Genomic DNA, 23,226 nt, shown 5'->3' with positions numbered 1-23,226 from the left:
TTACAGTAAGCTACTATAAAATACCACTTGAACATCCAAGTATTTCAATGCTATGAGCAGAGTATTAAATATTAATAACTGAAATGTACAAGTCACAGAATTATAATGTTTTCTATAACTATTTTGTAACAAGAATAGTCTCACACAAAATGAATACTCTTGGTTCAGCTTTAAGAATTAAAAAAAACAAAAATAAAAAAATGTACTACAATTTCAAAGCATCAAGCAAACCAATATTTGTCACATGAAAGGACAGGCAAGGAAAAAAAAAGCATCAGGAATGCATTTTAAACACTTTGGAGCATCAGATTCATACACAATTCTTTTCTGATATGGAATGGTTAAGGAAGCTTTTAATTAATAAATATTCAAATCAGACTCTTTGATTTGTAATGTTGGCTAAGCAGAACAAATTCCAGCAGGACACAATATCAAGTGAAATTGTGTCTTAAAATTAAAAATATAAAATTCACTATTTTCACACAGTATTACAAAAGAACCCAAGAAAGACATGGCTGTCAGACAAAAATCCTCACCATCATCTGAACACTCGAACTGGACTTCCTTTTCTGACCAAAGAGAAAGAAAAAGAAGATAATTTTGATAGTTTAAAGAAATGATCTTTTCAGAAACTGTTTTGTGCTGCAGTAAAATTTATCTGGAAACAGAAAAAAGTTCCAAATATGGAAGGCAAAAGTAAAATGCAAAGTAGTATAGATTTTCATCAGAATTAGTAGTGGAGAAGAAAGGAAAACAACTAACTTGGCAAAAAAAAACACGAAATGCAACACAGACAAGGCACAAAGGTTACAGTAGCTGTTAAATAATACAAAATATTCTTATAATATTTGATGCCAGTTAGATGAGATTACATATGGCACAACGGGATGATAGAGTTGGAGTGAAACACAAAATACTAATTTATTTTGAATGCTGAAGATCTATTTCTTGTAGTCAGATAAACATTTCTTTGTCCAACTATGTGAAAAATAAAGCTAATCGTGTTAATGTTTAAAAACATATTAGACAAACTAGCTAAATTATTGCACTGTGTCATGTATAAAAGAATGATCTCGTAGTAACTTAAAAATAACTAAGTTTTCTTTCCCACCATCCACGTGTTCACATCTGACAAACTCTACAGATCCTCTAATACAGTATACCATTTCTACCAATTCACCCAGTGCTGCCATTAAGCAATTTCCCATTCTCCAGTAATGCTAGATTATACAAAAACCTGTCTCCATCTAACTTCCATACCCCAGTCCACTATGTAACATTTACCTCCCACAAGCCAGCACACGAAAGCTTCAAACATGTTTAAAAAAATAAATAAAAGGATATTAAGGTGATATTCGCTTTTTTGTTCAAATAATGGATATGAAATGCAATGTCCAAAATATGTAATTCTTTTCCTAGAAATTCAATTTAAAAACCATGATTTCCCTCCACCCGCTTCCTCAAAGTTAAGTATAGTAACAATCATGTCTGAGTTGCTTAATGTCATTCCTGAAATTCAACTGTATATCCTTGGGCATGAGTCAGCCTTGAACCTTGGCACAAGTTCTGCAATAGGAGCTTACTGGATAATTTTGTTTTTTTACAACGTTCCTTCTGGAATTTCGACTACATTGCTCTGCGTGCAACACCACACAGGATTGGTACCCGGATTATTTCTCTTCCTTCAACATTCAACCTGCCTGGCACTGACCCTGCGATCCCATAATCTCCCATGAACATAATGTTGCTCATCAATTCCTCTAATACCATGCTTGGAATGGCATTTTACTCCTCCATGCTTTAAAACCGAGGTTTATTATCAACAATATATTCAATCTTATGGCAATACATCAGATACTCAGCAAATGCTATATACTCCAGATTGCATTATGCCATATCCTTCAAATACAAGTACTGTCATTGGAGATATGCTATGTATGATCATAAAATTATGACAGTTCAGTAATTTATGAAACTATTATTGAAACTTCTGAAATTTAGAAAGTACTTATACAAGTACATTACCTGTAAAAGTTCCTATGCAACTAGCTTATTAGTGAAGTGGAATTCAGTACCTAACATATTTAGACTTTTAACAAAAAATGACACATTACTTCATAGGGCAATAACATAATATTAGAAGGCACAAAATGGGATGCTTCTGCATTGGACAAAAAAGTAGTTCAAACTGATATAGGCAATGGGTATTTTTACATGGATCTGTATTTGAATGGAAGTAAGTGCTTATTAGAGTGGTGGGAGCAGAGTGTTGGAGTCTCAGGGATCAATATCAGACCCTTTATGGCTTAAATGTTTAAACCGGAAAGAATAACGGTTTGGATGTGACTGAGAATGGAAGAATTGTGGTTAAATTATTGTTCAAATAATCCAGAAGTCTGAGACAATGATTTAGGCATCTTTCAATTCTATCACACAGCTGGGAAGCTTATATTCAATAAACTAAATAACGCAGAAATAAAGCGGAAGCATCAGTAATGCTGACCATGAAAGTTTGGATTGTTCTAAAATCCATCTGGTTCTCCCACTGTCCTTACCTGATCTAGGCTATATAAATCTCCAAATCTGGAGCAATGAGGTCGAATCGTAACTTCCCCTTGAAATGGCTAAGCAATACATTTAATTGCAATAAATGCCAGCAACACTGAAGAAAAATACTATTTCAGGATTGTTTCTGCAATAGGACACAACTGAATTAAACATAGAGAAATTGATTGGGGGACTGGTGAAGTAAACGGAAGAATGGTGATTAAATCAGACAAGATAGATATGTGAATATAAGTAGACAGTAGGACACAATGCAGGAGAATTAGAAGATACTGGTAAGTTACCATAGCAGTGAAAGTAATCAATGTCCTTGGAGGAAGCAGATGTAATATCAAGCAATGGCTTGAATATCCCACAACAATTCTGAACATGATACAGATGGAACATGATTGATCATATGATACAAAAATAGTATTGTCTAAAAGGGAATGAAATTTTGAGTTACAACTGAGGTTTCGAAAAGGGGTGCCTTATTGAAGTGTGTCATATTCAAAAGTGTACGGACACACTGAATTCTCTTAGATTGTTCGGCATAATCATAATTCAATATTTCCAAATTCCCAAGTGATAGTTGAGATTTAAATACTTTGTGATAGGACGACAGATATATGATACAGACTGACCAATGAAACCTTGGAGATTTGCTGACAGTAAATTCAATAGGGAACATGATACTTTTTGATGAAACATACCAGCATCTTCAAGGAGATGGAACACTCTCCACTTGCCACCATTCAGGACAAAGCAGCCTGCTTGACTGGTACACCATTAACCCTCCTAAACATTCATTCCCTCAAACATCAGAGCCCAGTGGCTGCAGTAGGCACCATCTTCAAAAATACAGTGTGGTTACTCGCTCAAGCATCTCTGACAGCATCTCCCAAGCCCACAATCTCTATCAGAAAGGAGGACAAGGGCAATGGGAACATCAATCCTGCAGGTTCTCCTCCAAGTCATACACCATCCTCACTTGGAAATATACTGCAAATTAGTCACTGTTGCTAGGTCTAAACCCTGGCCAATATCACTGAGGGAGTACCTTCACCAGGTACTGCAATGGTTCAGGACATAGAAGGATACAGGCCGAATGTGACAAATTGGATTAGTGTAGATGTGCAAAGAGGTCAGCTGGACATGGTGGGCTGAAAGGCCTGTTTCTGTGCTGTACAATGCTATGGCTCTAAGGAGACAGCTTTCCACTCTTGTCTCAAGGGCAATTGAAGATGATAAATAAATGCCAGTCTCGCCAGCAATGCCCAGATCCCAAAAATGAATTTAAAAGAGCATAATTAAGAGTAGGAAGCTTGTGGGCATTGGGGAAAAATTAACAGCCCAAATTACTCCCAGTGTTTGTGATTCAAATATTCTCTCTGAGGAATCAGCCATTTCCCTGCTCATCAATAGCAATTCTCAGTAAAAGGAACACCAATATTTAAGCTAAAAGTCAGAAACTTTTCAGCAAGTGAAAGTCTATACTCATCCTCTCAACAATTAACAAAATTATCCTTGTTGAATCCCCCACTATCAACCTACTATGATGCACCGCTGATGAGAAACTTCTCTGGACCAGGCACAAAAATTGTGATTGCAAGAGCAGGCCAGAGTGTGTGTGTTTCTGTGGTGACTCCTCTCCTTCTCATGCAATGCCTTTCCACCACTAACAAGGCACAATTCATGGTGCAAAACACATGTCGTTACTGGAGTCAAAGCTTTATTAAGAAAACAGTACATGAGAAAATGAAGCAATGTCAGCTGTCCACATTTAGGCGACAAGGGATTCAGTAGCAATCAATTTCCTGGAACAGAAATTCTGCAATGCTTATTCCAAAGTTAAAGCCTTGCATTTAATTTCTCTTAGGAAATGGTGTTTCAATTGTCAAGAAGCTGATCACTGAAGAGGATATAAGACCTTTCTTAATGGCATAAGTATTGACTCATGCATGTTTGCTCACCCAATAGCAATGCAGAAGGGCATAAAAAGAAAGTAAGATGTGTACCTTTCATGATCTCCAGCTGTAAGACACTACAAGGGGAACAATGATAATACTTCAGAAATGCTATGAAGTAGGAAATATTAGTTGCCTTACTTCTGCAATCTATTGGCTATTTTCTGGAAAAGTAGTGTTCTTCCTTTCAAAGAATTGTTATCTCTACATTTGGGAGGTAAATTATATCCAAATTATACAGGCAGAAAAGAAACCATGTGCCAACAATTATTCTAATCCTTATTCTCAAAGGGACCGAGCCAGTTTCTGTAAGGAAATGTTGTGTAGAGATCCTGTACAAACCCCATATAAAAATGGTGCAGTCAGAGCTGACTGCAGTCACCCACACTACATCATCACCTCTTTAGACAGATCTCCCCATTAATGTCCATAAATATGAATTACTGCTGCAGCACCTTGATGCCCTATAAAAATTCAAAGGGTGAACAAAACACCACTGGCAAAACCTCATGCAACATCCCCTGCAGCCAGAACTCAAAGACACACAACAAGGACCCTGTCATGCACAAAGTCTGCTTCTGATGATTTAGCCAATTTGTTCTAAACTTCCCTGTTCTCAGTAACCCAGACAGATCAAATGCCCTAAATGGTTATCTTCCGATATACCCTTTACTGTCAAAAGAGTGAAAAATAAAATTTACTTATTTCAATATAATTTGCAGCATTTGTTTCTGTATCACAAATTTGGGCAGATGATAGAAGTAATAATTTATTTAGAAACAAACATAAAAACTACCACATTAAAAGATAGCAAAAGCAATGCACCAACTGCTGGCATAAACACAAAGTTCTCCCTGTATCCACTAATCTTGCAGTTGATTTCTCCATTACCTAAATCTTGTGCACACATGCACATAGAATTAAAGCTGAGCTGTTAACACATTAAGCTGTATCAATGCCAAAGTTAAGAGAACATTTTCTGGAATTTCTTGTCATTTTCTCCTGTAAGTAGAAGATAGATCACTATATTGTTAAAAGCATCATCTTGTCAACATCTCAATGATGGTAGCAGAGCTAGAAATCATACAGCATCAGCACATTTATAAAATTGTTTTTATATCAAAGGAAAGAATTATCACATTCATTAAAATTCTTCAACTACAATTTCTCTCCTCTTTGCAGTACCAGATACTCAAAAACAAAAGCCACAAGCCAGATAACATATGAAGGTATCATATTACTTGTTAATTTTCCAAGCATTCAATTCATCATGCAAGCCTCCTTTACCACCTTTCCTTTGTAGGACTGCCCTTGCATGATTCTATCCATAGCATAACAGAACCTGCACATCATCAACAATGACCACATTTGGAGTGCTGTTTACCATCCTGGTCACCACACTATAGGAAGGATGTGGAGGCTTGGGAGAGAGTGTAGAAGAGGTTCACCTGGATTGGACCGTATTAGCCATAAGGAGAGGTTGGACAAATTTGGATTGTTTTCTCTGGAGCATTGGAGGCAGGGGGCTGACCTGATATGTTGATAAAATTATGACAGGCGTAGATAGGGTAGATGGTCAAGGGTCTTTCTTTCCCCAGGGAGGAAATGTCAAATACTAGAGGGCATAGACTTAAGGTGAGAGGAGAAAAGCTAAAAGGAGATTGGCAAGGCAAGCTCCCCCCGCCCCCAACAGAGTGGTAGGTGCCTGGAACGCAGTGCCAGGGGAGGTGGTGGAAGCAGATACAACAGCAACATTTAAGAGGTATGTAGACAGGCATATGCATAGGCAGGGAAATAGATCACGTACAGGCAGACGAGATTAATTTAAACTGGCATGGTCAGTGCAGACATGGGCTGAAGGGACTGTTCCTGTGCTGTACTCTATGGAATGGCCTTTCTTTCTTAACTACAAGCTGTCCCTCGCTCAGATCATCCAAAAACACTGGCTCAGCTTTCGCTGCCACCTCAGCACCTCTCTATCCTTTCTCACCTTTCCTGTGCTTTTAAACTCATTCCCAACTTTGAGAATTGGATGGGTCACAATTTCTTCCAATCAGGCAGGCATGAACTCAATAGTCTCCTGTGCTGTAATGATTCTATAATTCACTGTAGGGACAAATTCTCACTCATGCCACAAAACACACCTCCCCCATCAACTCTTCACAATGAACCAGACCATTTGTAATCATCTAGTCTCTTTCCACATTTTCGCTGAGTTGTTAATTTCACAACATAATTCAACATTGCCTGCCTATCTCAATACTTTGTGCTATTTTCATTTCCTGCCACCATATTATCCTTGCTGAAGTTCATCCTTGATTTACCATCCATCTTGTTCAGGATTCACTTCCATTCCTGCACTTCATTTGACTCTGTACTAATGCTTATCCTCAGATTAAATTGATATACTATCTCCAACTATATTAAAATTAAAACCTTACTTCTCATGCAAATATCTCGCCCATCTCTGCCCTGATGCCCAACATTTTAAATTTACCCTCCTTCTGCCATTATTGGCAGCACCATCTGTTCTGGTCTGTGGAAGTACCTCCCTAACCTGCGTCACCTCTTCAACTTGAAAAATATCCCATAACACAATTGCTTGACAAGGTTACTCTCCAAATCTGACCTCATATATTGGTGTCTGTTTCATTGAAGTAGTTAGATGTTGTTTGGCCTTTAAAACACTTAAAAAATATTGCATCAACTGCAAGAGGAAGAGAAGAACATTGCAAGCTCTTTCAGAGTGTAGACACAGATGCAACTGATCAAATGGCCTCCTTCCAGGATGTAAAGTTTAATTACTCTGAGTTGTCAAAGCAAAAGCAGTGTCCATGATAATATGTGTTAACTATATATTAAGAAATGTTCCATGTAGAGATTCTGTAATACTTCTGCCACTGAAATTATTAAAAAAAAATAAAGTGGTCCAGTTTATTTATTGGAACTTTCCACACTTTTTACAGCAATCCATATTGGTTGAAGAATTTCCAAAGCATACCATATCTAATAGATAAGCATATGGAGGAATTTAAGATAGAGGGATATGTGGGAGGAAGGGGTTAGATAGTCTTAGGAGTGGTTTGAAGGTCGGCACAACATGGTGGGCCAAAGGGCCTGTATTATGCTGTATTGTTCTATGGTTCTAACAATCAAAATAGTTAAAACACACTGATTGTAAAACAATAATGTGACCTGAAGCTTACTTGAAGACTGGTTAGACAACTGGCTAGCTCAATGATTTTTTTTACATTCCACTAACTCCAAATAATTGATTCTGTCATGCTATTTTTGTAAAAAAAACAATTATTTATTGTCCCTCTGTTGAGTCCAATCTTGTTTTGGCATTAAAATGATCTCTGATCTTTCCTCTTTATGAACTTCAGAATTTCTGACAGATAACATCAGTCAAGATACACCTAAGTTGACCTTTTTGTCTCATGAACATCTTCAGTACCTCTTAACTTCCCATTCAATTACTACCATAAAAGCATTTAAGAAATTCTGTCACAAACAACTTCCTTGAAGAATCTCCAAAGCTTTTTAAGAAGACCCTCACTCTCAGTATTGTCAATCCCTCACCTGTCATGCTTAAGAAACATATCATATTGTTGGCTTAGCTTTCTATTCCTTATCAATAATTTCTGATTTGGTTTCTCACAAACTCTCTCTCTTTGCCATAAATTTAATTTTTTTATGGCAGGGCAAGGAATGTGTAAATGATGTTTCCTAAGACACGAGGATCAAATACAGATTTTTAATCAAAATCTGACCTCTTCTATCTCTCTATTGTAGAATACAGACCTGGACAATCTCTTTCAGTCTTTCCTTTGACTTTCATTTTGATACTGCATTTGTGGCCTGAAGTTACACACTTGTAATAATTACAACCTATGTACTTTACTTGTTTAATCATTTCTTTGCAACATGACCATAGATATACTATATTGTTAACCAAGAATAAACCCTCAGTTACCAAGACATTACATCCAATATTCTATTTTCAGCAAAATAACTCAAAACTGCAAATTCTAAAGCAAAAATATGCAAGTATTTTGTGTACCCATATAATGAAACTAAATTGAATGAACACAAAAACACTAGTTGAAATTAATACACTAGATTTGAGGGGGAAGCTTTGCAATTAAAATCTTGATCTCTTAATATAGATCTAAATTGAGCAAGTTACAACGTAGCTCTGCCAACAGTTTATAGAAATGTCATAGCAATATCTCTTCATGGGATTCATTATTATCTTGCTTCAAATTTAAAATCATTTTATAACTTGATACTATCATCCCATTGTGAATAAGTAACTTATAACCTAAAAAAACTATTTCCCAGTTAAAAGTTTAAATGCAAGGAAATTAAATTTCAAATACAAATAACCAATGCAGGATTTAAGCAAAGTATCTGCAAAGAACACAAATTAGTAAAACAATCACAATCATATCTTAGGCTTTAGCAATACAACATAATTAAATAACTGAATTCCATATATAAGTGAAAACAGTACATAAATCATGCTAAAATAATTAATTATTGGCTAATGCAGGGAAAAGCTTGCCCAGTTGAAGCAGATGAAATGAAAGAGAAATGTTGGTATTTTTTTAAAGAGAAAAAAATGTTACACACAGGCATGATTAGTGGCTTCTCATACTATATAAAAACAATATAAATGATACAGAGTGACCATAGGCTCTATAGAAAATGTAAATAGCAATTCCTCATAAGCATTTTACATATAATATATAGACAGATGGAAGTAATGTGCATTTAGAAAAGGCAGAGAAAGGGTTAATTAACCCACTTCATGGAAATTACTTTTTTCAATTCAAGCATGATCTTAAATCAAGAGGAAGGTCAAAAAGGACAACAAATCTTTTATTATGCAGCATCAATACCAAAGTTAAAGATGGACCACTTTTCTCAATAGTCAAGGCAACAGCTATTCCTTATATTGGGACACTTGATTTTTTTTGCAATCATGAAACCTTTAAATAAAGATCTTCTATCAGAAAATGGAGCCTTGCAGCTCCATACACCTTGTATTTTCAACCTGGCCCCTGAATTTATTATCAAAACAGCACCTCCCTAAACCTGGATGGAATGTTTTGCAGGGTTAGAGGGAAGAGAATAGAAAGTTGAAGCTTCAAAAACTTAATCATAACTTCCTTCAAAATAATAGTTTAATTTTACTACAGTTTGTAAAAAAATGTTAAGCTTCCATACTAAACTTCGTTAAAAATGTCTGAATGGTACAGCTGTACCCTTCAAACGTTTAAAAAACATTTATTTGATACATCAGCTGTTCGAAGTGATGCTCATAGAGTTGAACAATGTAATACCATCTTTAAGAATATTCTCAAGGTAAATGTTGGTGTTGTTTCCACATGTACTTGCAATTATATCCCAGATAAGGATGAGTGATTTAGGCAATTCACAATAATTTTTATAAACTTTGCTCCTCCTAAAAACACTTGGCACAGTTATGAAGATACCTCATTTTTAACTAAATAATTAAAGGGCTACAGATCTAGCTTTGTAGCTTAGTTGGTTGGCCATGATAACCTTTTGCCAAAAGATGTCAGAAATAGTAAGCAAACCTCCTGCCCACCCATTAAATTTAGTACCCATTGAATAAGCATATCAGCCTTACAACATTACTAATCCACCGGTCCTGATCTCATAATCTTCCCCCAGCCCTTTTGTAGAGGCTTATCAGTAACCTAATACTAACTAGATATGTGAAGCTGGTGTAGTATGAGAGACTGTTCATACATTACCATTTACTGGAGACATTGAAGAATTACACAGTTTATCTGTAACAAATGTATCCTCACAAATAAAATTCCCAAAACTGCTTCTGGATCAAAGAAGTTTTCTTCAATGCTTCAACCTTGTAACTGGTGTTCTTTGCCAGGGCTCCACAAAGTATTAAGCTCCACAGTATGGATGGGTTATAATAACCAATTCTGATTTTAAAATATTAGTGGGAAATGACCTGAAGCAACTGAATTTCGAGAGTGAAATAAGCTTGATGTGCCAACCTAAAGGTGCTTCAATTCTTTCACAACTTTTTAGTTCTCTGAATTGTGTCTGGAGTTGGTAAACTGGAAGCTGAACAGTTAAATTCTTGGAATAATTCAAACCCAGCTGACTTAGTAACTAAATAACTTTTAGAATTTCCTTTGAATTATTGAACCAGTTCAATAAATTAATGACTCAGAAATCCCTTTCCATAGGAGGTATATTTTTAACCACAGTGCTTGTTATTGATCAGTTTAAAAATCACACAAACAATAACTCAGAGAAATTAATTTGATCAAACAGTATTACAGCCAATGTGCAACGTTCTGGTGAGGAAAACGGACTCAAATGGGATCCAATACATTGTATATTCACAGATGAAAAAATACTTCTGATCTTTCTTTCCATTAATGGCTTTACTCTTACTTTCTTGGGTGAGCAAAAACCCTATTTGAGGTCATAACATTTTTGCAGATAGTTGGAAATTAAGCAGTTGGTTAATATAATGTTGTGACAACTGAAATAGCAGAAACCAAATGAATAAACAGGTGACAAACTTTAAATATCATAGGGTAAGTATTAAATTCAAGATGCCAGTTAATTGGATACGTCAGTGACGCACCTAGACAAAGTATGTAATCAAACTTGTTATTTCCTAAATAAGCCATTGCAAATATGTAATTAGAGCTATATCGAGAAGTTTATTTTTGTAATTGACGAGGATTTTCTAAAGCTAATCTCCACAATTGGAACCAGCATGAGAGTTTAACTTGCCTCAGTGTTACCTGACGTCTTGTCTGCAAGGAAAGAGTTGGTTAAAAATAAATCACCATTTGTGTGCAGGATAGGAATCTATTTTGGTGAAAGCCACACAGGCCTGCAAGTTTGTCAACAGTGATAAAAAGACAGAAAAACACACCAGAGAAATTCAGAATTACAGAAGTAAGAACATATTTGTTAGTCCTTGTTAAATTTAAACTTACCTTAACTCCATCTGTCTTCTTATTCATCAAACTCTTTGCTGCTGTAAATTGATAACAAACATTACATTTAGGTGTATAATATTCAAAAATCACAAGCATTTTTCTTTTTCAGCAAAGTTTAACTTGCAACAATAGCAGCAGCAGAGGCAACAGTAAGAGGTAAAGAGCTGCTGCAGATCAAAACTAATTTTGTTGCAGCTGAAAGCAATCATACTGAGGCAGAGGAAACCCAAAGCAAATTTATAGATTGCAGGCAAAAGTCAATTTTAAATTCGAATAGCAAGCTGGGATTATTAATCAATCAGACAGTGATTGCTTCAAGATGCAAAAATGCCCGATTAGTGGCTTAGGATCTTACCTTACAGGGAATATATTCCAAACAAAGTGGAAAAAGGAAAAAAAGGTAGGAACAAAAACAAACAGGTTTATGATCAGGTTACTTTCGTCTCAACATTTTGTGACACAAAATATCTAAAAACCTTAAAGGAAATGGGGATTTTGATTCCTTGTTACTTACTGATTTTATACAAGTTTCCAACAAAAAAAATACTCCTAAAATAATGAGGGATTAATGAAAGGTAATTACTTTTTTAACTTACTAACTCCATTTGTAACAAGCAAAGAATAACTGCATGAAGTACCTTTTATGTGAATGTTTGTATTTGCTTAAAATTGGTTAATTAAATATACCAATGCAACATAAACACATTTGCCTAGATTTTGGATGTCAACTACAAATAAAAGGCAGCGTTTAAAGAAGCTAGGATGCTCAGAAGCCTATAAACATTTCAGTTGCTACATAGTAACAATAACATGTACTCCGCCTCCAAAATTTAGTTCCATTAATGGAACGAGATCTTCAAGGTAAAGGACAGCACAGTGTTGAATTTCTTGACAAAGATCTTTGAGAGATTTATTAAACTACAACTCACTTAAATAAGAAAACTACTCTGGATACTTGTGTAAGAATTTGCAGAACTTTTGGAATATTATAGTTACAAATATAAAGGCAATATTATTTTGATTAGGATCAATTTTCCTCAAAAGCTATAGAATGCTAAAGATTTTGTCAATCAATATACCCACTTACAGCTTTTCACACAGAGGCTTCATTCACCTTTTGCCGAAGTTATAGCTGAAGACTGGGAGAAATGTAAGGGCTATGCTATTGAATACGGTGGAATATATGGAACAGATTTTATTACTCTGTAAATGTCAGTTATGGCAAAAGAATGGGACGACATACAAATTCAGGGTCGACCTATTCTGCTTCTGTTTAATACTTCTCATACATCTTCGCTTCATCAACAAAGTCTACTGTGCTGATTATATCCAACATCTACAGATTTATTCACTCAATTTATTCTGACAGCCAATTTATGAATTAGCACAGAAACAAGCCCTGCAGCCCATCACATCCATGCAAACATTAAGTACCCATCTAACCTAATCCCATTTACCAGCACTTGGTCCATAGCCTATGATGCCTTGGCGCTTCAAGTGCCTGTCTGATACTCCTAATTGTTGTGCAGTGTGTTCTAGAGAGTTCTGGAGGAAAATATCCCTTAGGTCCCATCTAACCACCTTACTCCTCACCTTAAACCTATGGTTTTACACATCTCTGTAAGATGGAGAATCTTCTCACTATTACCCTTATATCCGTGCCCTTTGTGATTATGCATACCTCAATCAGATCCCCCTTCAGCCTCCTTCACTCCAAGAAAATCAAACTGAGCCTATTCAGTCTCTCCTCACTATTGAAACGTTCCATCACAGGCAACATTCTGGAAAATCTCCACAATCACGTGCTTCCTACAGTGTGGTGACATCATACTTCAGCTGTGGCATAACCAAAATGTTATAAAATTGTACAAGCTCCAGCTAATGAAGACAGGCATCCCTGCACCTTCTTCACTGCTTTATCTACCTGTACAACCACCATTAAGGGTCTGTGAAGTTGTATACCAAGGTTGCTCTGTTCCTCAAAACTCCTTAGGGCCTTACTATTCATTTTGTATGTCCTACCCTTATCAAAATGCATCAACTCACACTCAGCACAATTAAATTTCACCTGCCATTGCCCTGCCCAATTTGCCAAATGACCTATATATCATTATGACCATCTAAGACCATCCTCCTCACGATCAACAACACCAACAATTTTCATGTCAGCTGCAAATTAACTATTCATACCTCCTACATTCTGATCCAAATTATAATGTACTTGACAAACTGTAAGGGTCCCTGTACTGATCCCTGCAGTACACCACTAGTCATGGTCTTCCAATCACTAAAGCAACTCTGCACCTCTGTCTTATCAAGCCAACTTTGGATCCAGTTTGCCAAATTGCCTTAGATCCCATGGGCTCTAACCTTTTGGACCAATCTTCCATGTGGGACCTTGTCAAAGCCCTACTGAAGGCTGCATAGTCTACATCAACCACATTGCCCTCATCAATGTATTTTGTTACTTCTTCAAAAAAACTCAATAAAATTAGTTAGACAGGATCTCCCACCAACAAAGCCACACAGACTATCCTTGATCAACCCCTACCTTTACAGGTGCTGATTAATCCTGTCCCTCAGAATCTTTTTCCAATAACTTCCCTATCACTGATATATACTGGTATCACTGGTATATAATTACTTGGCTAATCTTGGACAAAGGTACCACATTTTGCTGTCCTCCAGTCACCTGTGGTCAGTGAAGATTTAAGAATCTTTGTCAAGTCTCTAACAATCTCCTCCTTTGCTTCCAAAGCAGCCTGGGATATACCTCATCAGGCCCTCTGGATTTATCCACTTTAATGCCCACTAAGACATCCAATACATCCTCCTTTTTCATTTTAATATGCTAGAAAATATCCTTGTCTCCCTCCCTGAAATCTGCAATTTACCAAGGAGAAGGACATGGAAGATAGTGAGACCAGTGTGGAGCAAACTAATATGCAAGGGCATTTTGAGATAAAGTAAGAGGCGGTGTTGGGTCTCTTGAAGAACGTTAAGGTGGATAAATCCCCAGGACCTGATGGGATATACCCCACATTATTAAGAAAGGCAAGAAATGAAATTGCTGGGTCCTGGACCAAGATTTTCATGTTCTCTCTAGCCACAGGTGATGTCCCGGAGGACTGGCGAATAGCCAATGTTGTTCCTTTGTTCCAAGAAGTGAAATAGGGATAATCCAAGAAATTATAGATCAGTAAGTATCATGTCAGTGGTAGGGAAGCTCTTGGAGAGGATTCTTAGGGATAGGGTTTCTGAGCAGTTGGAAAAGCATGGCCTAATTAGTGACCATCAGCATGGCTTTGTGCAGGGCAGGTCATGTCTTATTAACTTGAGTTTTTCGACAAGGTGACGGAAGTGATTGATGAAGATAGAGCAGTGGATACTGTCTACATGGACTTTAGTGAAGCATTTGACAAGGTACCTCATGGTAGGCTCATCCAGAAGATTAAGGTGCATAGGATCCATGGAGCCTTGGCTGTTCAGATTAAGAATTGGAATGCCCATAGAAGACAGAGGGTAGTGGTCGATGGGTCTTCCTCTGGTTGGAGGTCCGCGACTAGTGATGTTCTGCAGGGATCCGTACTGGGACCTCTGCTGTTTGTGATATAGATAAATCACTTGGATGAAAACGTGAATGGGTGGGTTGGTAAGTTTAAAGACGACACAAAGATTGGTGTTGTGGCTAGTGTAGAAGGTTGCTGCAGGGTACAGTGGGATATAGATCAGCTGCAGATATGGGTGGAGAAATGGCAGGTGGAGTTTAATCTGGGCAAGCGTGAGGTATTGTAATTTGGGAGATCAAATGGCAGGATCTTCAACAGTATTGATGTACAGAGGGATATTAGGGTCCAAGTTCATAGCTCCCTGAAAGTGGCCACATAAGTTGATAGGGTGGTAAAGAGGCATATGGCATGCTTGCCTTTATTGATCAAGGAACTGAGTTCAAGAGTCAATAAGTTATGTTACAGCTTTATAAACCTCCTGTTAGGCTGCATCTGGAGTACTGCATTCAATTCTGGTTGCCCCATTATAGGAGGAATGTGGAGGCCATGGAGAGGGTGCAGAAGAGGTTGACTGGGATGCTGCCTGGATTAGAGGTCATGTGCTATGATGTGAAATTGGACAAACTTGGATAGTTTTCTCTGGAGTGGTGGAGGCTGAGGGGAGACTTGATAGAAGTTTATAAAATTATGAAAGGCAGAAATAGAGTAGACAGCTGGTATCTTTTACCCAGGGTCAAAATGTCTAATACTAAAGGGCATGTATTTAAGGTGAGAGGGGGATCGTTCAAAGGAGATTTGTGGGGCAAGCTATTTTACACAGAGAGTGGTGAGTGCCTGGAATGTGCTGACAGGGGTGGTGGTGGAGGTAGATACAATAGAAACAGTTAAGAGACTCTTAGTTAGGCACGTGAATATGCAGAGAATGGAGGGATATGGACCATGTGCAGGCAGAAGGGATTAGGTATCAACAGCTTAATTAGTCTGGCACAACATTGTGGGCTTGTACTGTTCTATGTTCTGAATCCTTGAAGCTGTGAGGCAGCAGCTCCACTGGCTGCACCAAATGAGTAATATAAATGTGAGTGCAATCTCTAAATGCCTACATTGTGGGGAGTTTCAGTGTCTACTCTGCTTGCTCCAATGGACTGAAGGGAGAGTAGGTCAAGGCTTCTCTACTTGTAGATGGAGCTTGGATGACCTTGCCATGGCAGCAGTGAACAGCTAAGTATGAAATATGGCACAGATCAGCATCAGTGTGGAAACTCAGAATGATTATGCTCTTGACCTCCATGAACAAAGTAGTCCAGGCATTTGTGTCAACTTGCACTTGAAGTCATCAATTGTTACATATGTCACTGAGGACAACAAATGCAGTTTGAGTGTTGGCCCTTTAATTAGCATGCTGTCAGGAGAAGACAGGGTAAGTAAATAAATGGTTGTTCTGTGTGTAAATAAGAGCTGTAATTTCTTGGACTAGTGAGTATGAAATATCATGATGGAGATAAATTATCAGCATTGCACTATTGCTGACATCATTTCTGGGAGTTTTACAGAAAAAAAAATGGCTCTAGGGCAATCAAAAATCCCAGCAAAAAATCTGTGGTTTAAATTCATGGTGGGTGCTGAGATATCCAGAAATGTCTGCAATATCATTCTATCCTAGGAAAAGCCTATTTTAATTAGTCTTGTGAATCTGTGCAGAGAAATTTCTGGACAATAATCTCCAGTCTTAACCTCTAAACATATGAGCTGCACAGCAAAACTTATAAATTAATCTAATGTAAATCCTCACTACAACTGAAAAGATCTCATAGCTCCACATTATCCAACATTTAAGGCTGACGTTCTTTGGTGATGGGTAGAAGCAATGCGGAAAAAGAACCAAACCAAAAATACTTGACAAATAAAACTCTTCTTGGTTTAGCCCAGTTGGCATTTTTTTTCTAGAAATGTGCATAATTTAATGTGCATGTAACAGGGAGAGTGTAACAAACTTGCAAGCTCAATTCGAGATAGGAAATACCCATATAAATTTCTAGAATGCCTCAAAAGAATCCAGAAAACTGTCCACCATAACAGCCAGGAGCGCCCAGTGGCCAGCCATTTTAATTCCACTTTCCATTCCCACACTGACATGTCTGTCCACGGCCTCCTCTGCTGCCAAGTTGCTAGTTGCAGATTAGTGGAACAGCACCTCATGTTCCGTTGTAGAAGTCTCCAACCTGACGGCATCAATATTGATTCCTCTAACTTCTGGTAACTCTGTCTACCCCCCTTGTTTTCCCTTATCCCTCTGGCCCCATCACCCCTTCTCTTTCCCGTCCCCTACCCTCACAACCTGCCCATCACCCACACCTTCCTCCCTCTAGTTCCCCACTTCCTTCGCTTTATTCCATGGTCCACTGTCCTCTCCAATCAGATTTCATCTTCTTCAGCCCTTTGCCTCTTCCACCGATCACCTCCCAGCTTCTCACATCATTCCCACTTCCCCCCTCCCCCACCTACCTCCCTTCCCTCTTCACCTGGATTCACCTATCACCAGCCAGCTCGTGCTCCTCCCCCCACCACCCCCCCTCCACCCTTTAACTCTGGCTTCTGCCCTCTTTCTTTCCAGTCCTGATGAAGGGTCTTGGCCCGAAAGATAGACTGTTCATTTCCCTCCACAGATGTTGCCTGACTTGCTGAGTTCCTCCAGCACCTATTTTGTGTTGTTCCAGAAATGGTTATTATTGCATTTCATTTCATACAGAGAATACTTTCAATTATGTAGAGCTGAAATTAACTATGTATTTAATTTCTAGGCTAATTTATTTTAATCTTAAAATGAACCAATTTAACACTTTTATTTGTAGTAAGATAGTAGCACAGGAACTCATAAAAAGGAGAAATGCCATTTCATCCAGAAAATCAACAGCCTCTGCAGTTCCATTTCCCAAGAGAAAAGTGCAATCATCAAATGGTAATCATAAAATTCTCCAAAGGTGTATCAGTTCTGCTCACTGTTGTCCAACTACCAAGTTGGTTGTCTGTCACCTCAAACTTAGCAGCTCAGGTACCACTGTATCCTCTATGCATCTAAAATTCCATTGATTCTGCTCGTTCCATCACCCTAGTTTGGTGGATTATGACATAATAGCTACTGCAGAAACACCTATTCCTATCTCTTCTTATCAAGTTTACTAAAGCAATGGGATATCCAGTCCCATCTTACATCATCATTTCCCAATTCCAACACCCCCCAACCCCCACCAATCACATAACTCACTGACCTTTTTTAAAGTCCATTCTTAATGCAATCAACATTTTAATCCCATTTTGCAGCAATTGGCCCGGAGCCTCCTGGTCTGGACACCTCTTCAATGCTGTTAGCAACTCTGGTTCCACCACTTTCTCCAGTACTCACCACTCTGGGTGAGAAAAGCCCCCTTCAGATCCCCTCTGATACTCTTAAGCTAAATCTAGTTTTATCTACTTGTGTCATAGGCAAATATTTCCTGCAGTCTTTCCTATCTTTACCCCTTGTAATCTTACGCACCTCAATTATGTCTTTCTTAACATCCTCTTCTACAGGGAAAACAGACCTAACCTGCCCAGTTTCTCCTCATAATTAAAAACTCCATCACAGGTAATATCTCTTCTGCACCCTCTCCATGCTATCACATCCTTCCTATGGTATGATGACCAGAAATGTACACAGTACTCCAGCTGAGGTCTGACCAATGTTTTATAAAGTTGGAGCATAATCCCCCTGCTCTTGTTTCAATGCCCCGACTAATGAAGGCCAACATCCCTTATGCCTTCTTAACCACTTTATCTATCTGCGCTGCCACCATCAAGGATCTTTGGACTTGCACACCAAGGTCCTTTAGTTTCTCAATAATCCTTTGGATCTTACCATTCATGGTATATGCCTTGGCCACATTTGTATTCCCAAAATGCATCACCTCTCATTTATGAAGATTAAACTTCATCTGCCACTTCTCAGTTCATTTCACAAAAACATCAATATTACACTGAAGTCTATTGCTCTCCACACTGTCAACAACTCCTTCAGTCTTAGTATCATCTGCTAACTTAAACTTTATCTGCTGTTGATTAGTAGGTGGTCTATAGTACACCCCCAGCAAAGTGATGACATCCTTTTGGATCTGAATCTCAACCCGTATGTCCTCATTTGAGGAGCCTTCCCTCAATAGTGAAGTTGGACACCAGCCTCCCCTCCTTGTACTCTGTCTTTACCTCTCGCTGTCTTGGTGAAGCAGCCAGCATAATCAAAGACCCCACCCACCTGGGACATTCTCTCTTCTCTCCTCTTCCATCTGGTAGAAGATACAGGAGCCTGAATGCACGTACCACCAAACTTAAGGACAGCTTCTACCCCACTGTGATAAGACTATTGAATGGTTCCCTTATACAATGAGATGGACTGTGACCTCACGATCTACCTTGTTGTGACCTCGCACCTTATTGCACTGCACTTTCTCTGCAGCTGTGACACTTTACTCTGTACTGTTATTGTTTTTACCTGTACGACATCAATGCACTCTGTACTGACTCAATGTAACTGCACTGTGTAATGAATTGACCTGTATGATCGGATTGTAAGACTAGCTTTTCACTGTACCTCGGTACAAGTGACAATAATAAACCAATACCAATACCAAGTTATACAACCCTTGACTAACAGTGCAATGCCACCTCCTCTTTTACATTCCCCTATGACTTGCCTGAAAATTCTATACCACATGATACTCAGTTGCCAGTGCTGCCTGTCTTTCAAACATGTCTCAGTGATAGCAACAATATCATAGTCCCGCTTGTCAATTAATACTTTGAGTTCATCTACCTTACTTGTTAGAATCCTTGCACTAAAATAGTTGTAATTTAGCTTTGTATTACCCCCGCATGCATATATCCTCTTGCTCTGCTGACTGGACAATAACATTTTTTCCTCTATGTGACTGTATCTCTCCATCTGAACATCTACGCTGATCCCCCTTTCCCTGTCCACTCAGTTTAAACCTTCTCCAATAGCACTAGTAAACCTCCCCACTAGGATGTTGGTCCTGCTCTGATTTAGGTGCAATGTGTCCCTCTTGAACCAAAAGCCCATCTCTTTGCCCCATCCCCATCAACCATGCATTTATCCATCCTATCCTTCTACTCTTATACTCACTAGCTCATGGCACTGGAGATTGCAACCTTTGAGGTTCTGCTCTTTAAAAGGCTCCTTAGCTCCCTAAAGTCATGTTGTCGGACCTCATCTCCTCCCTTTACCTGTCATTGTTAACAACATGACCACAACTGCAGGCTGTTCACCCTACTCTTTCAGGACATCCTGCAGCCACTCCAAGACATCCTTGAACCCAATGGCAGGGAGGAAACATACCACCCCGGAGTCTCGTTTGCAGCCACAGAAATGCCCATCACCACTCCCAACAATAAAGATCCCTAACACTATCACCCTTCTCGTCCTGCCCCTCTCTGTCCATCAATGTCCTCAGTGGTGCCATGAACTGAGCTATTGCTGCTCTTTTCCCCTGGGAGGCTAACACCACACCCACCCCCCCTCCCCCAACAGTACCCAATATAGTACAGCTGCTTGAGATAGTAATGACCACAGGGGACTCCTGCACTACCTGCCTGCCCTTCCTGGGGGTCACCCATTACCTTTCTTACTGTGTCTGCGGTGTGACCAACTTACTAAACGTACTATCTACTACGTTTTCCACATACCAGATTTTCTACAGCAAGACCATCCACAGCTCCAACTGCTCCATGCGGTCTGACAAGAGCTACAGCTGGACACACTTCCTGCAGTTATAGTCAGCGGGGACACTGGATATGTCCCTGATCTCACACATCTTATGTACTTCTATCAAATCACTCCTCAGTCTCCTTTGCTCCAGAGAAAACAAGACCAGCCTATTCAATATCTCCCATAACCAAAGTCCTCCAATCCAGGCAATATCCTGGTGAACCTCCTCAGCACTCTCTCTGGTGCAACCACATCCTTCTTAGAGTGTGGCAACCAGAGCTACACCCAAGACTCCAAGTGTGGGTAACCAGCATTTTGTAAAGTTGCAACATAACTTAATGTGCCTGGAAGCTGTGAAAGTGGGTGAGGTTCTCAATGAATACTTCTCTTCAGTATTCACCAATGAGATGCTTGATGATGCTGAGGACAGTGTTGGTAAGGTTAATGTTCTAGAGCATGTAGATATCAAGAGAGAGGATGTGTTGGAGCTGTTAGAAAATATTAGGACAGATAAGTCCCCGGGGTCTGACGGAATATTCCCCAGGCTGCTCTGGGAAGTGAGGGAGGAGATTGCTGAACCGTTGGCTAGGATCTTTGAGTCCTCGTTGTCCACGGGAATGGAACCGGAGAATTGGAGAGTGGCAAATGTTGTCCCCTTATTCAAAAAAGGTAGTAGGGATAGTCCAGGGAATTACAGACCAGTGAGTCTTAAGTCTGCGGTGGGCAAGCTGTTAGAAAGGATTCTAAGAGATAGGATCTATGAGCATTTAGAGAATCATGGACTGATTAGGGACAGCCAGCATGGCTTTGTGAAGGGAAGACCTTGCCTCACAAGCCTGATAGGGTTCTTTGAGGAGGTGACCAGGAAGATTGATGAGGGTAGTGCAGTAGATGTGGTCTACATGGATTTTAGTGAGGCGTTTGACAAGGTTCCACATGGTAGGCTTCTTCAGAAGGTCAGAGGGCAAGGGATCCAGGGAGGCTTGGCTGTGTGGATTCAGAATTGGCTTGACCTGTAGAAAGCAGAGGGTTGTGGTGGAGGGAGTACATTCAGATTGGAGGGCTGTGACTACTGGTGTCCCACAAGGATTGGTTCTGGGACATCTACTTTTCATGATATTTATTAATGACTTGGATGAGGGGGTAGAAGGGTGGGTTAGCAAGTTTGTAGACGACACAAAGATTCAGTGGTGTTGTGGATAATGTTGGAAGGCTGTTGAAGCTTACAGAGGGATATTGATAGGATGCAGAGCTGGGCTGAGAAGTGGCAGATGGAGTTCAATCCAGAGAAGTGTAAGGTGGTACACTTTGGAAGGACAAACTCCAAGGCGGAGTACAAGGTTAATGGCAGGATTCTGGGTAGTGTGGAGGACCAGAGGGATCTGGGGGTTCATATCCACAGATCACTGAAAGTTGCCTCACAGGTGGATTGGGTAGTTAAGAAAGCTTATGGGATGTTAGCTTTCATAAGTCGTGGGATCGAGTGTAAGAGCAGCGAGGTAATGATGCAGCTCTACAAAATTCTGGTTAGACCACACTTGGAGTACTGTGTCCAATTCTGGTTGCCTCATTATAGGAAGGATGTGGAAGCGTTGGAAAGGGTGCAGCGGAGATTTACCAGGATGCTGCCTGGATTGGAGAGCATGGATAATGAGGAGAGACTAAGGGAGCTAGGGCTTTACTTTTTGGAGAGAAGGAGGATGAGGGGAGACATGATAGAGGTGTACAAAATATTAAGAGGAATAGATAGAGTGGACAGTCAGCGCCTCTTTCCCAGGGCACCAATGCTCAATACAAGAGGGCATGGCTTTAAGGTAATGGGTAGGAAGTTCAAGGGAGATATTAGAGATAGGTTTTTTACCCAGAGAGTGGTTGGTGCATGGAATGCGCTGCCTGGGGTTGTGGTGGAGGCTGACACATTGGTCAAGTTCAAGAGATTGTTAGGTAAGCATATAGAGGAATTTAAAATAGAGGGATATGTGGGAGGAAGGGGTTAGGCATGGTTTAAAGGTCGGCACAATATGGTGGGCTGAAGGGCCTGTATTGTGCTGTATTGTTCTATGGTTCTATAGCATCTCAACTCTTATATTCTATGACCCAACCTATGAAGGTAGGCATGCCATATGCCTTTTTCACCACCCCAGCAACCTGTGTTAATACTTACAGGAAATGATGGACTTGTTGGAATTAAATTCCATACACCAATCATCTGCCCAGCTTTCCATCTGATCTGTATCCTGCTGTAGCCTTAGACAATCTTTCTCCCCAATCTCACCACTACCATTTAGTGTGACATGGTTTTCCCAGCACAAAGCAATGCTGAGTCTCCCTAATCAATCCCTGCCTTTCCAAATATATATAAATCCTGTCCCTTAGGATTTTCTCCAGTAATTTCCCTACCACTGATGCATGGCTCATGGACCTGTAGTTAC

General features: G+C 39.3%; 1 protein-coding gene across 24 annotated transcripts in view; it reads right to left on the bottom strand.

Annotated features, from left to right (window-relative positions):
• LOC127567064 (calcium/calmodulin-dependent protein kinase type II delta chain) overlaps nt 1-23,226 on the bottom strand; it is a 362,600-nt gene that overhangs the window by 68,644 nt on the left and 270,730 nt on the right. For 8 of the 24 annotated variants that reach the window (XM_052009765.1, XM_052009774.1, XM_052009829.1 and 5 more), the window contains exon 13: nt 11,525-11,565. In XM_052009765.1, coding sequence (XP_051865725.1) covers nt 11,525-11,565 — 41 coding nt within the window. Of the gene's footprint in view, nt 1-536; nt 570-11,524; nt 11,566-23,226 lie in introns of all 24 variants that reach the window. The other 16 variants (XM_052009782.1, XM_052009852.1, XM_052009855.1 and 13 more) reach the window with 3 other exon arrangements.

Source organism: Pristis pectinata, chromosome 2 (genome assembly GCF_009764475.1).
Source record: "Pristis pectinata isolate sPriPec2 chromosome 2, sPriPec2.1.pri, whole genome shotgun sequence".
Lineage (NCBI taxonomy): Eukaryota > Metazoa > Chordata > Chondrichthyes > Rhinopristiformes > Pristidae > Pristis > Pristis pectinata.
The sequence above is the reverse complement of the archived record's forward strand: the minus strand, read 5'-3'. Positions and strand labels throughout refer to the sequence as shown.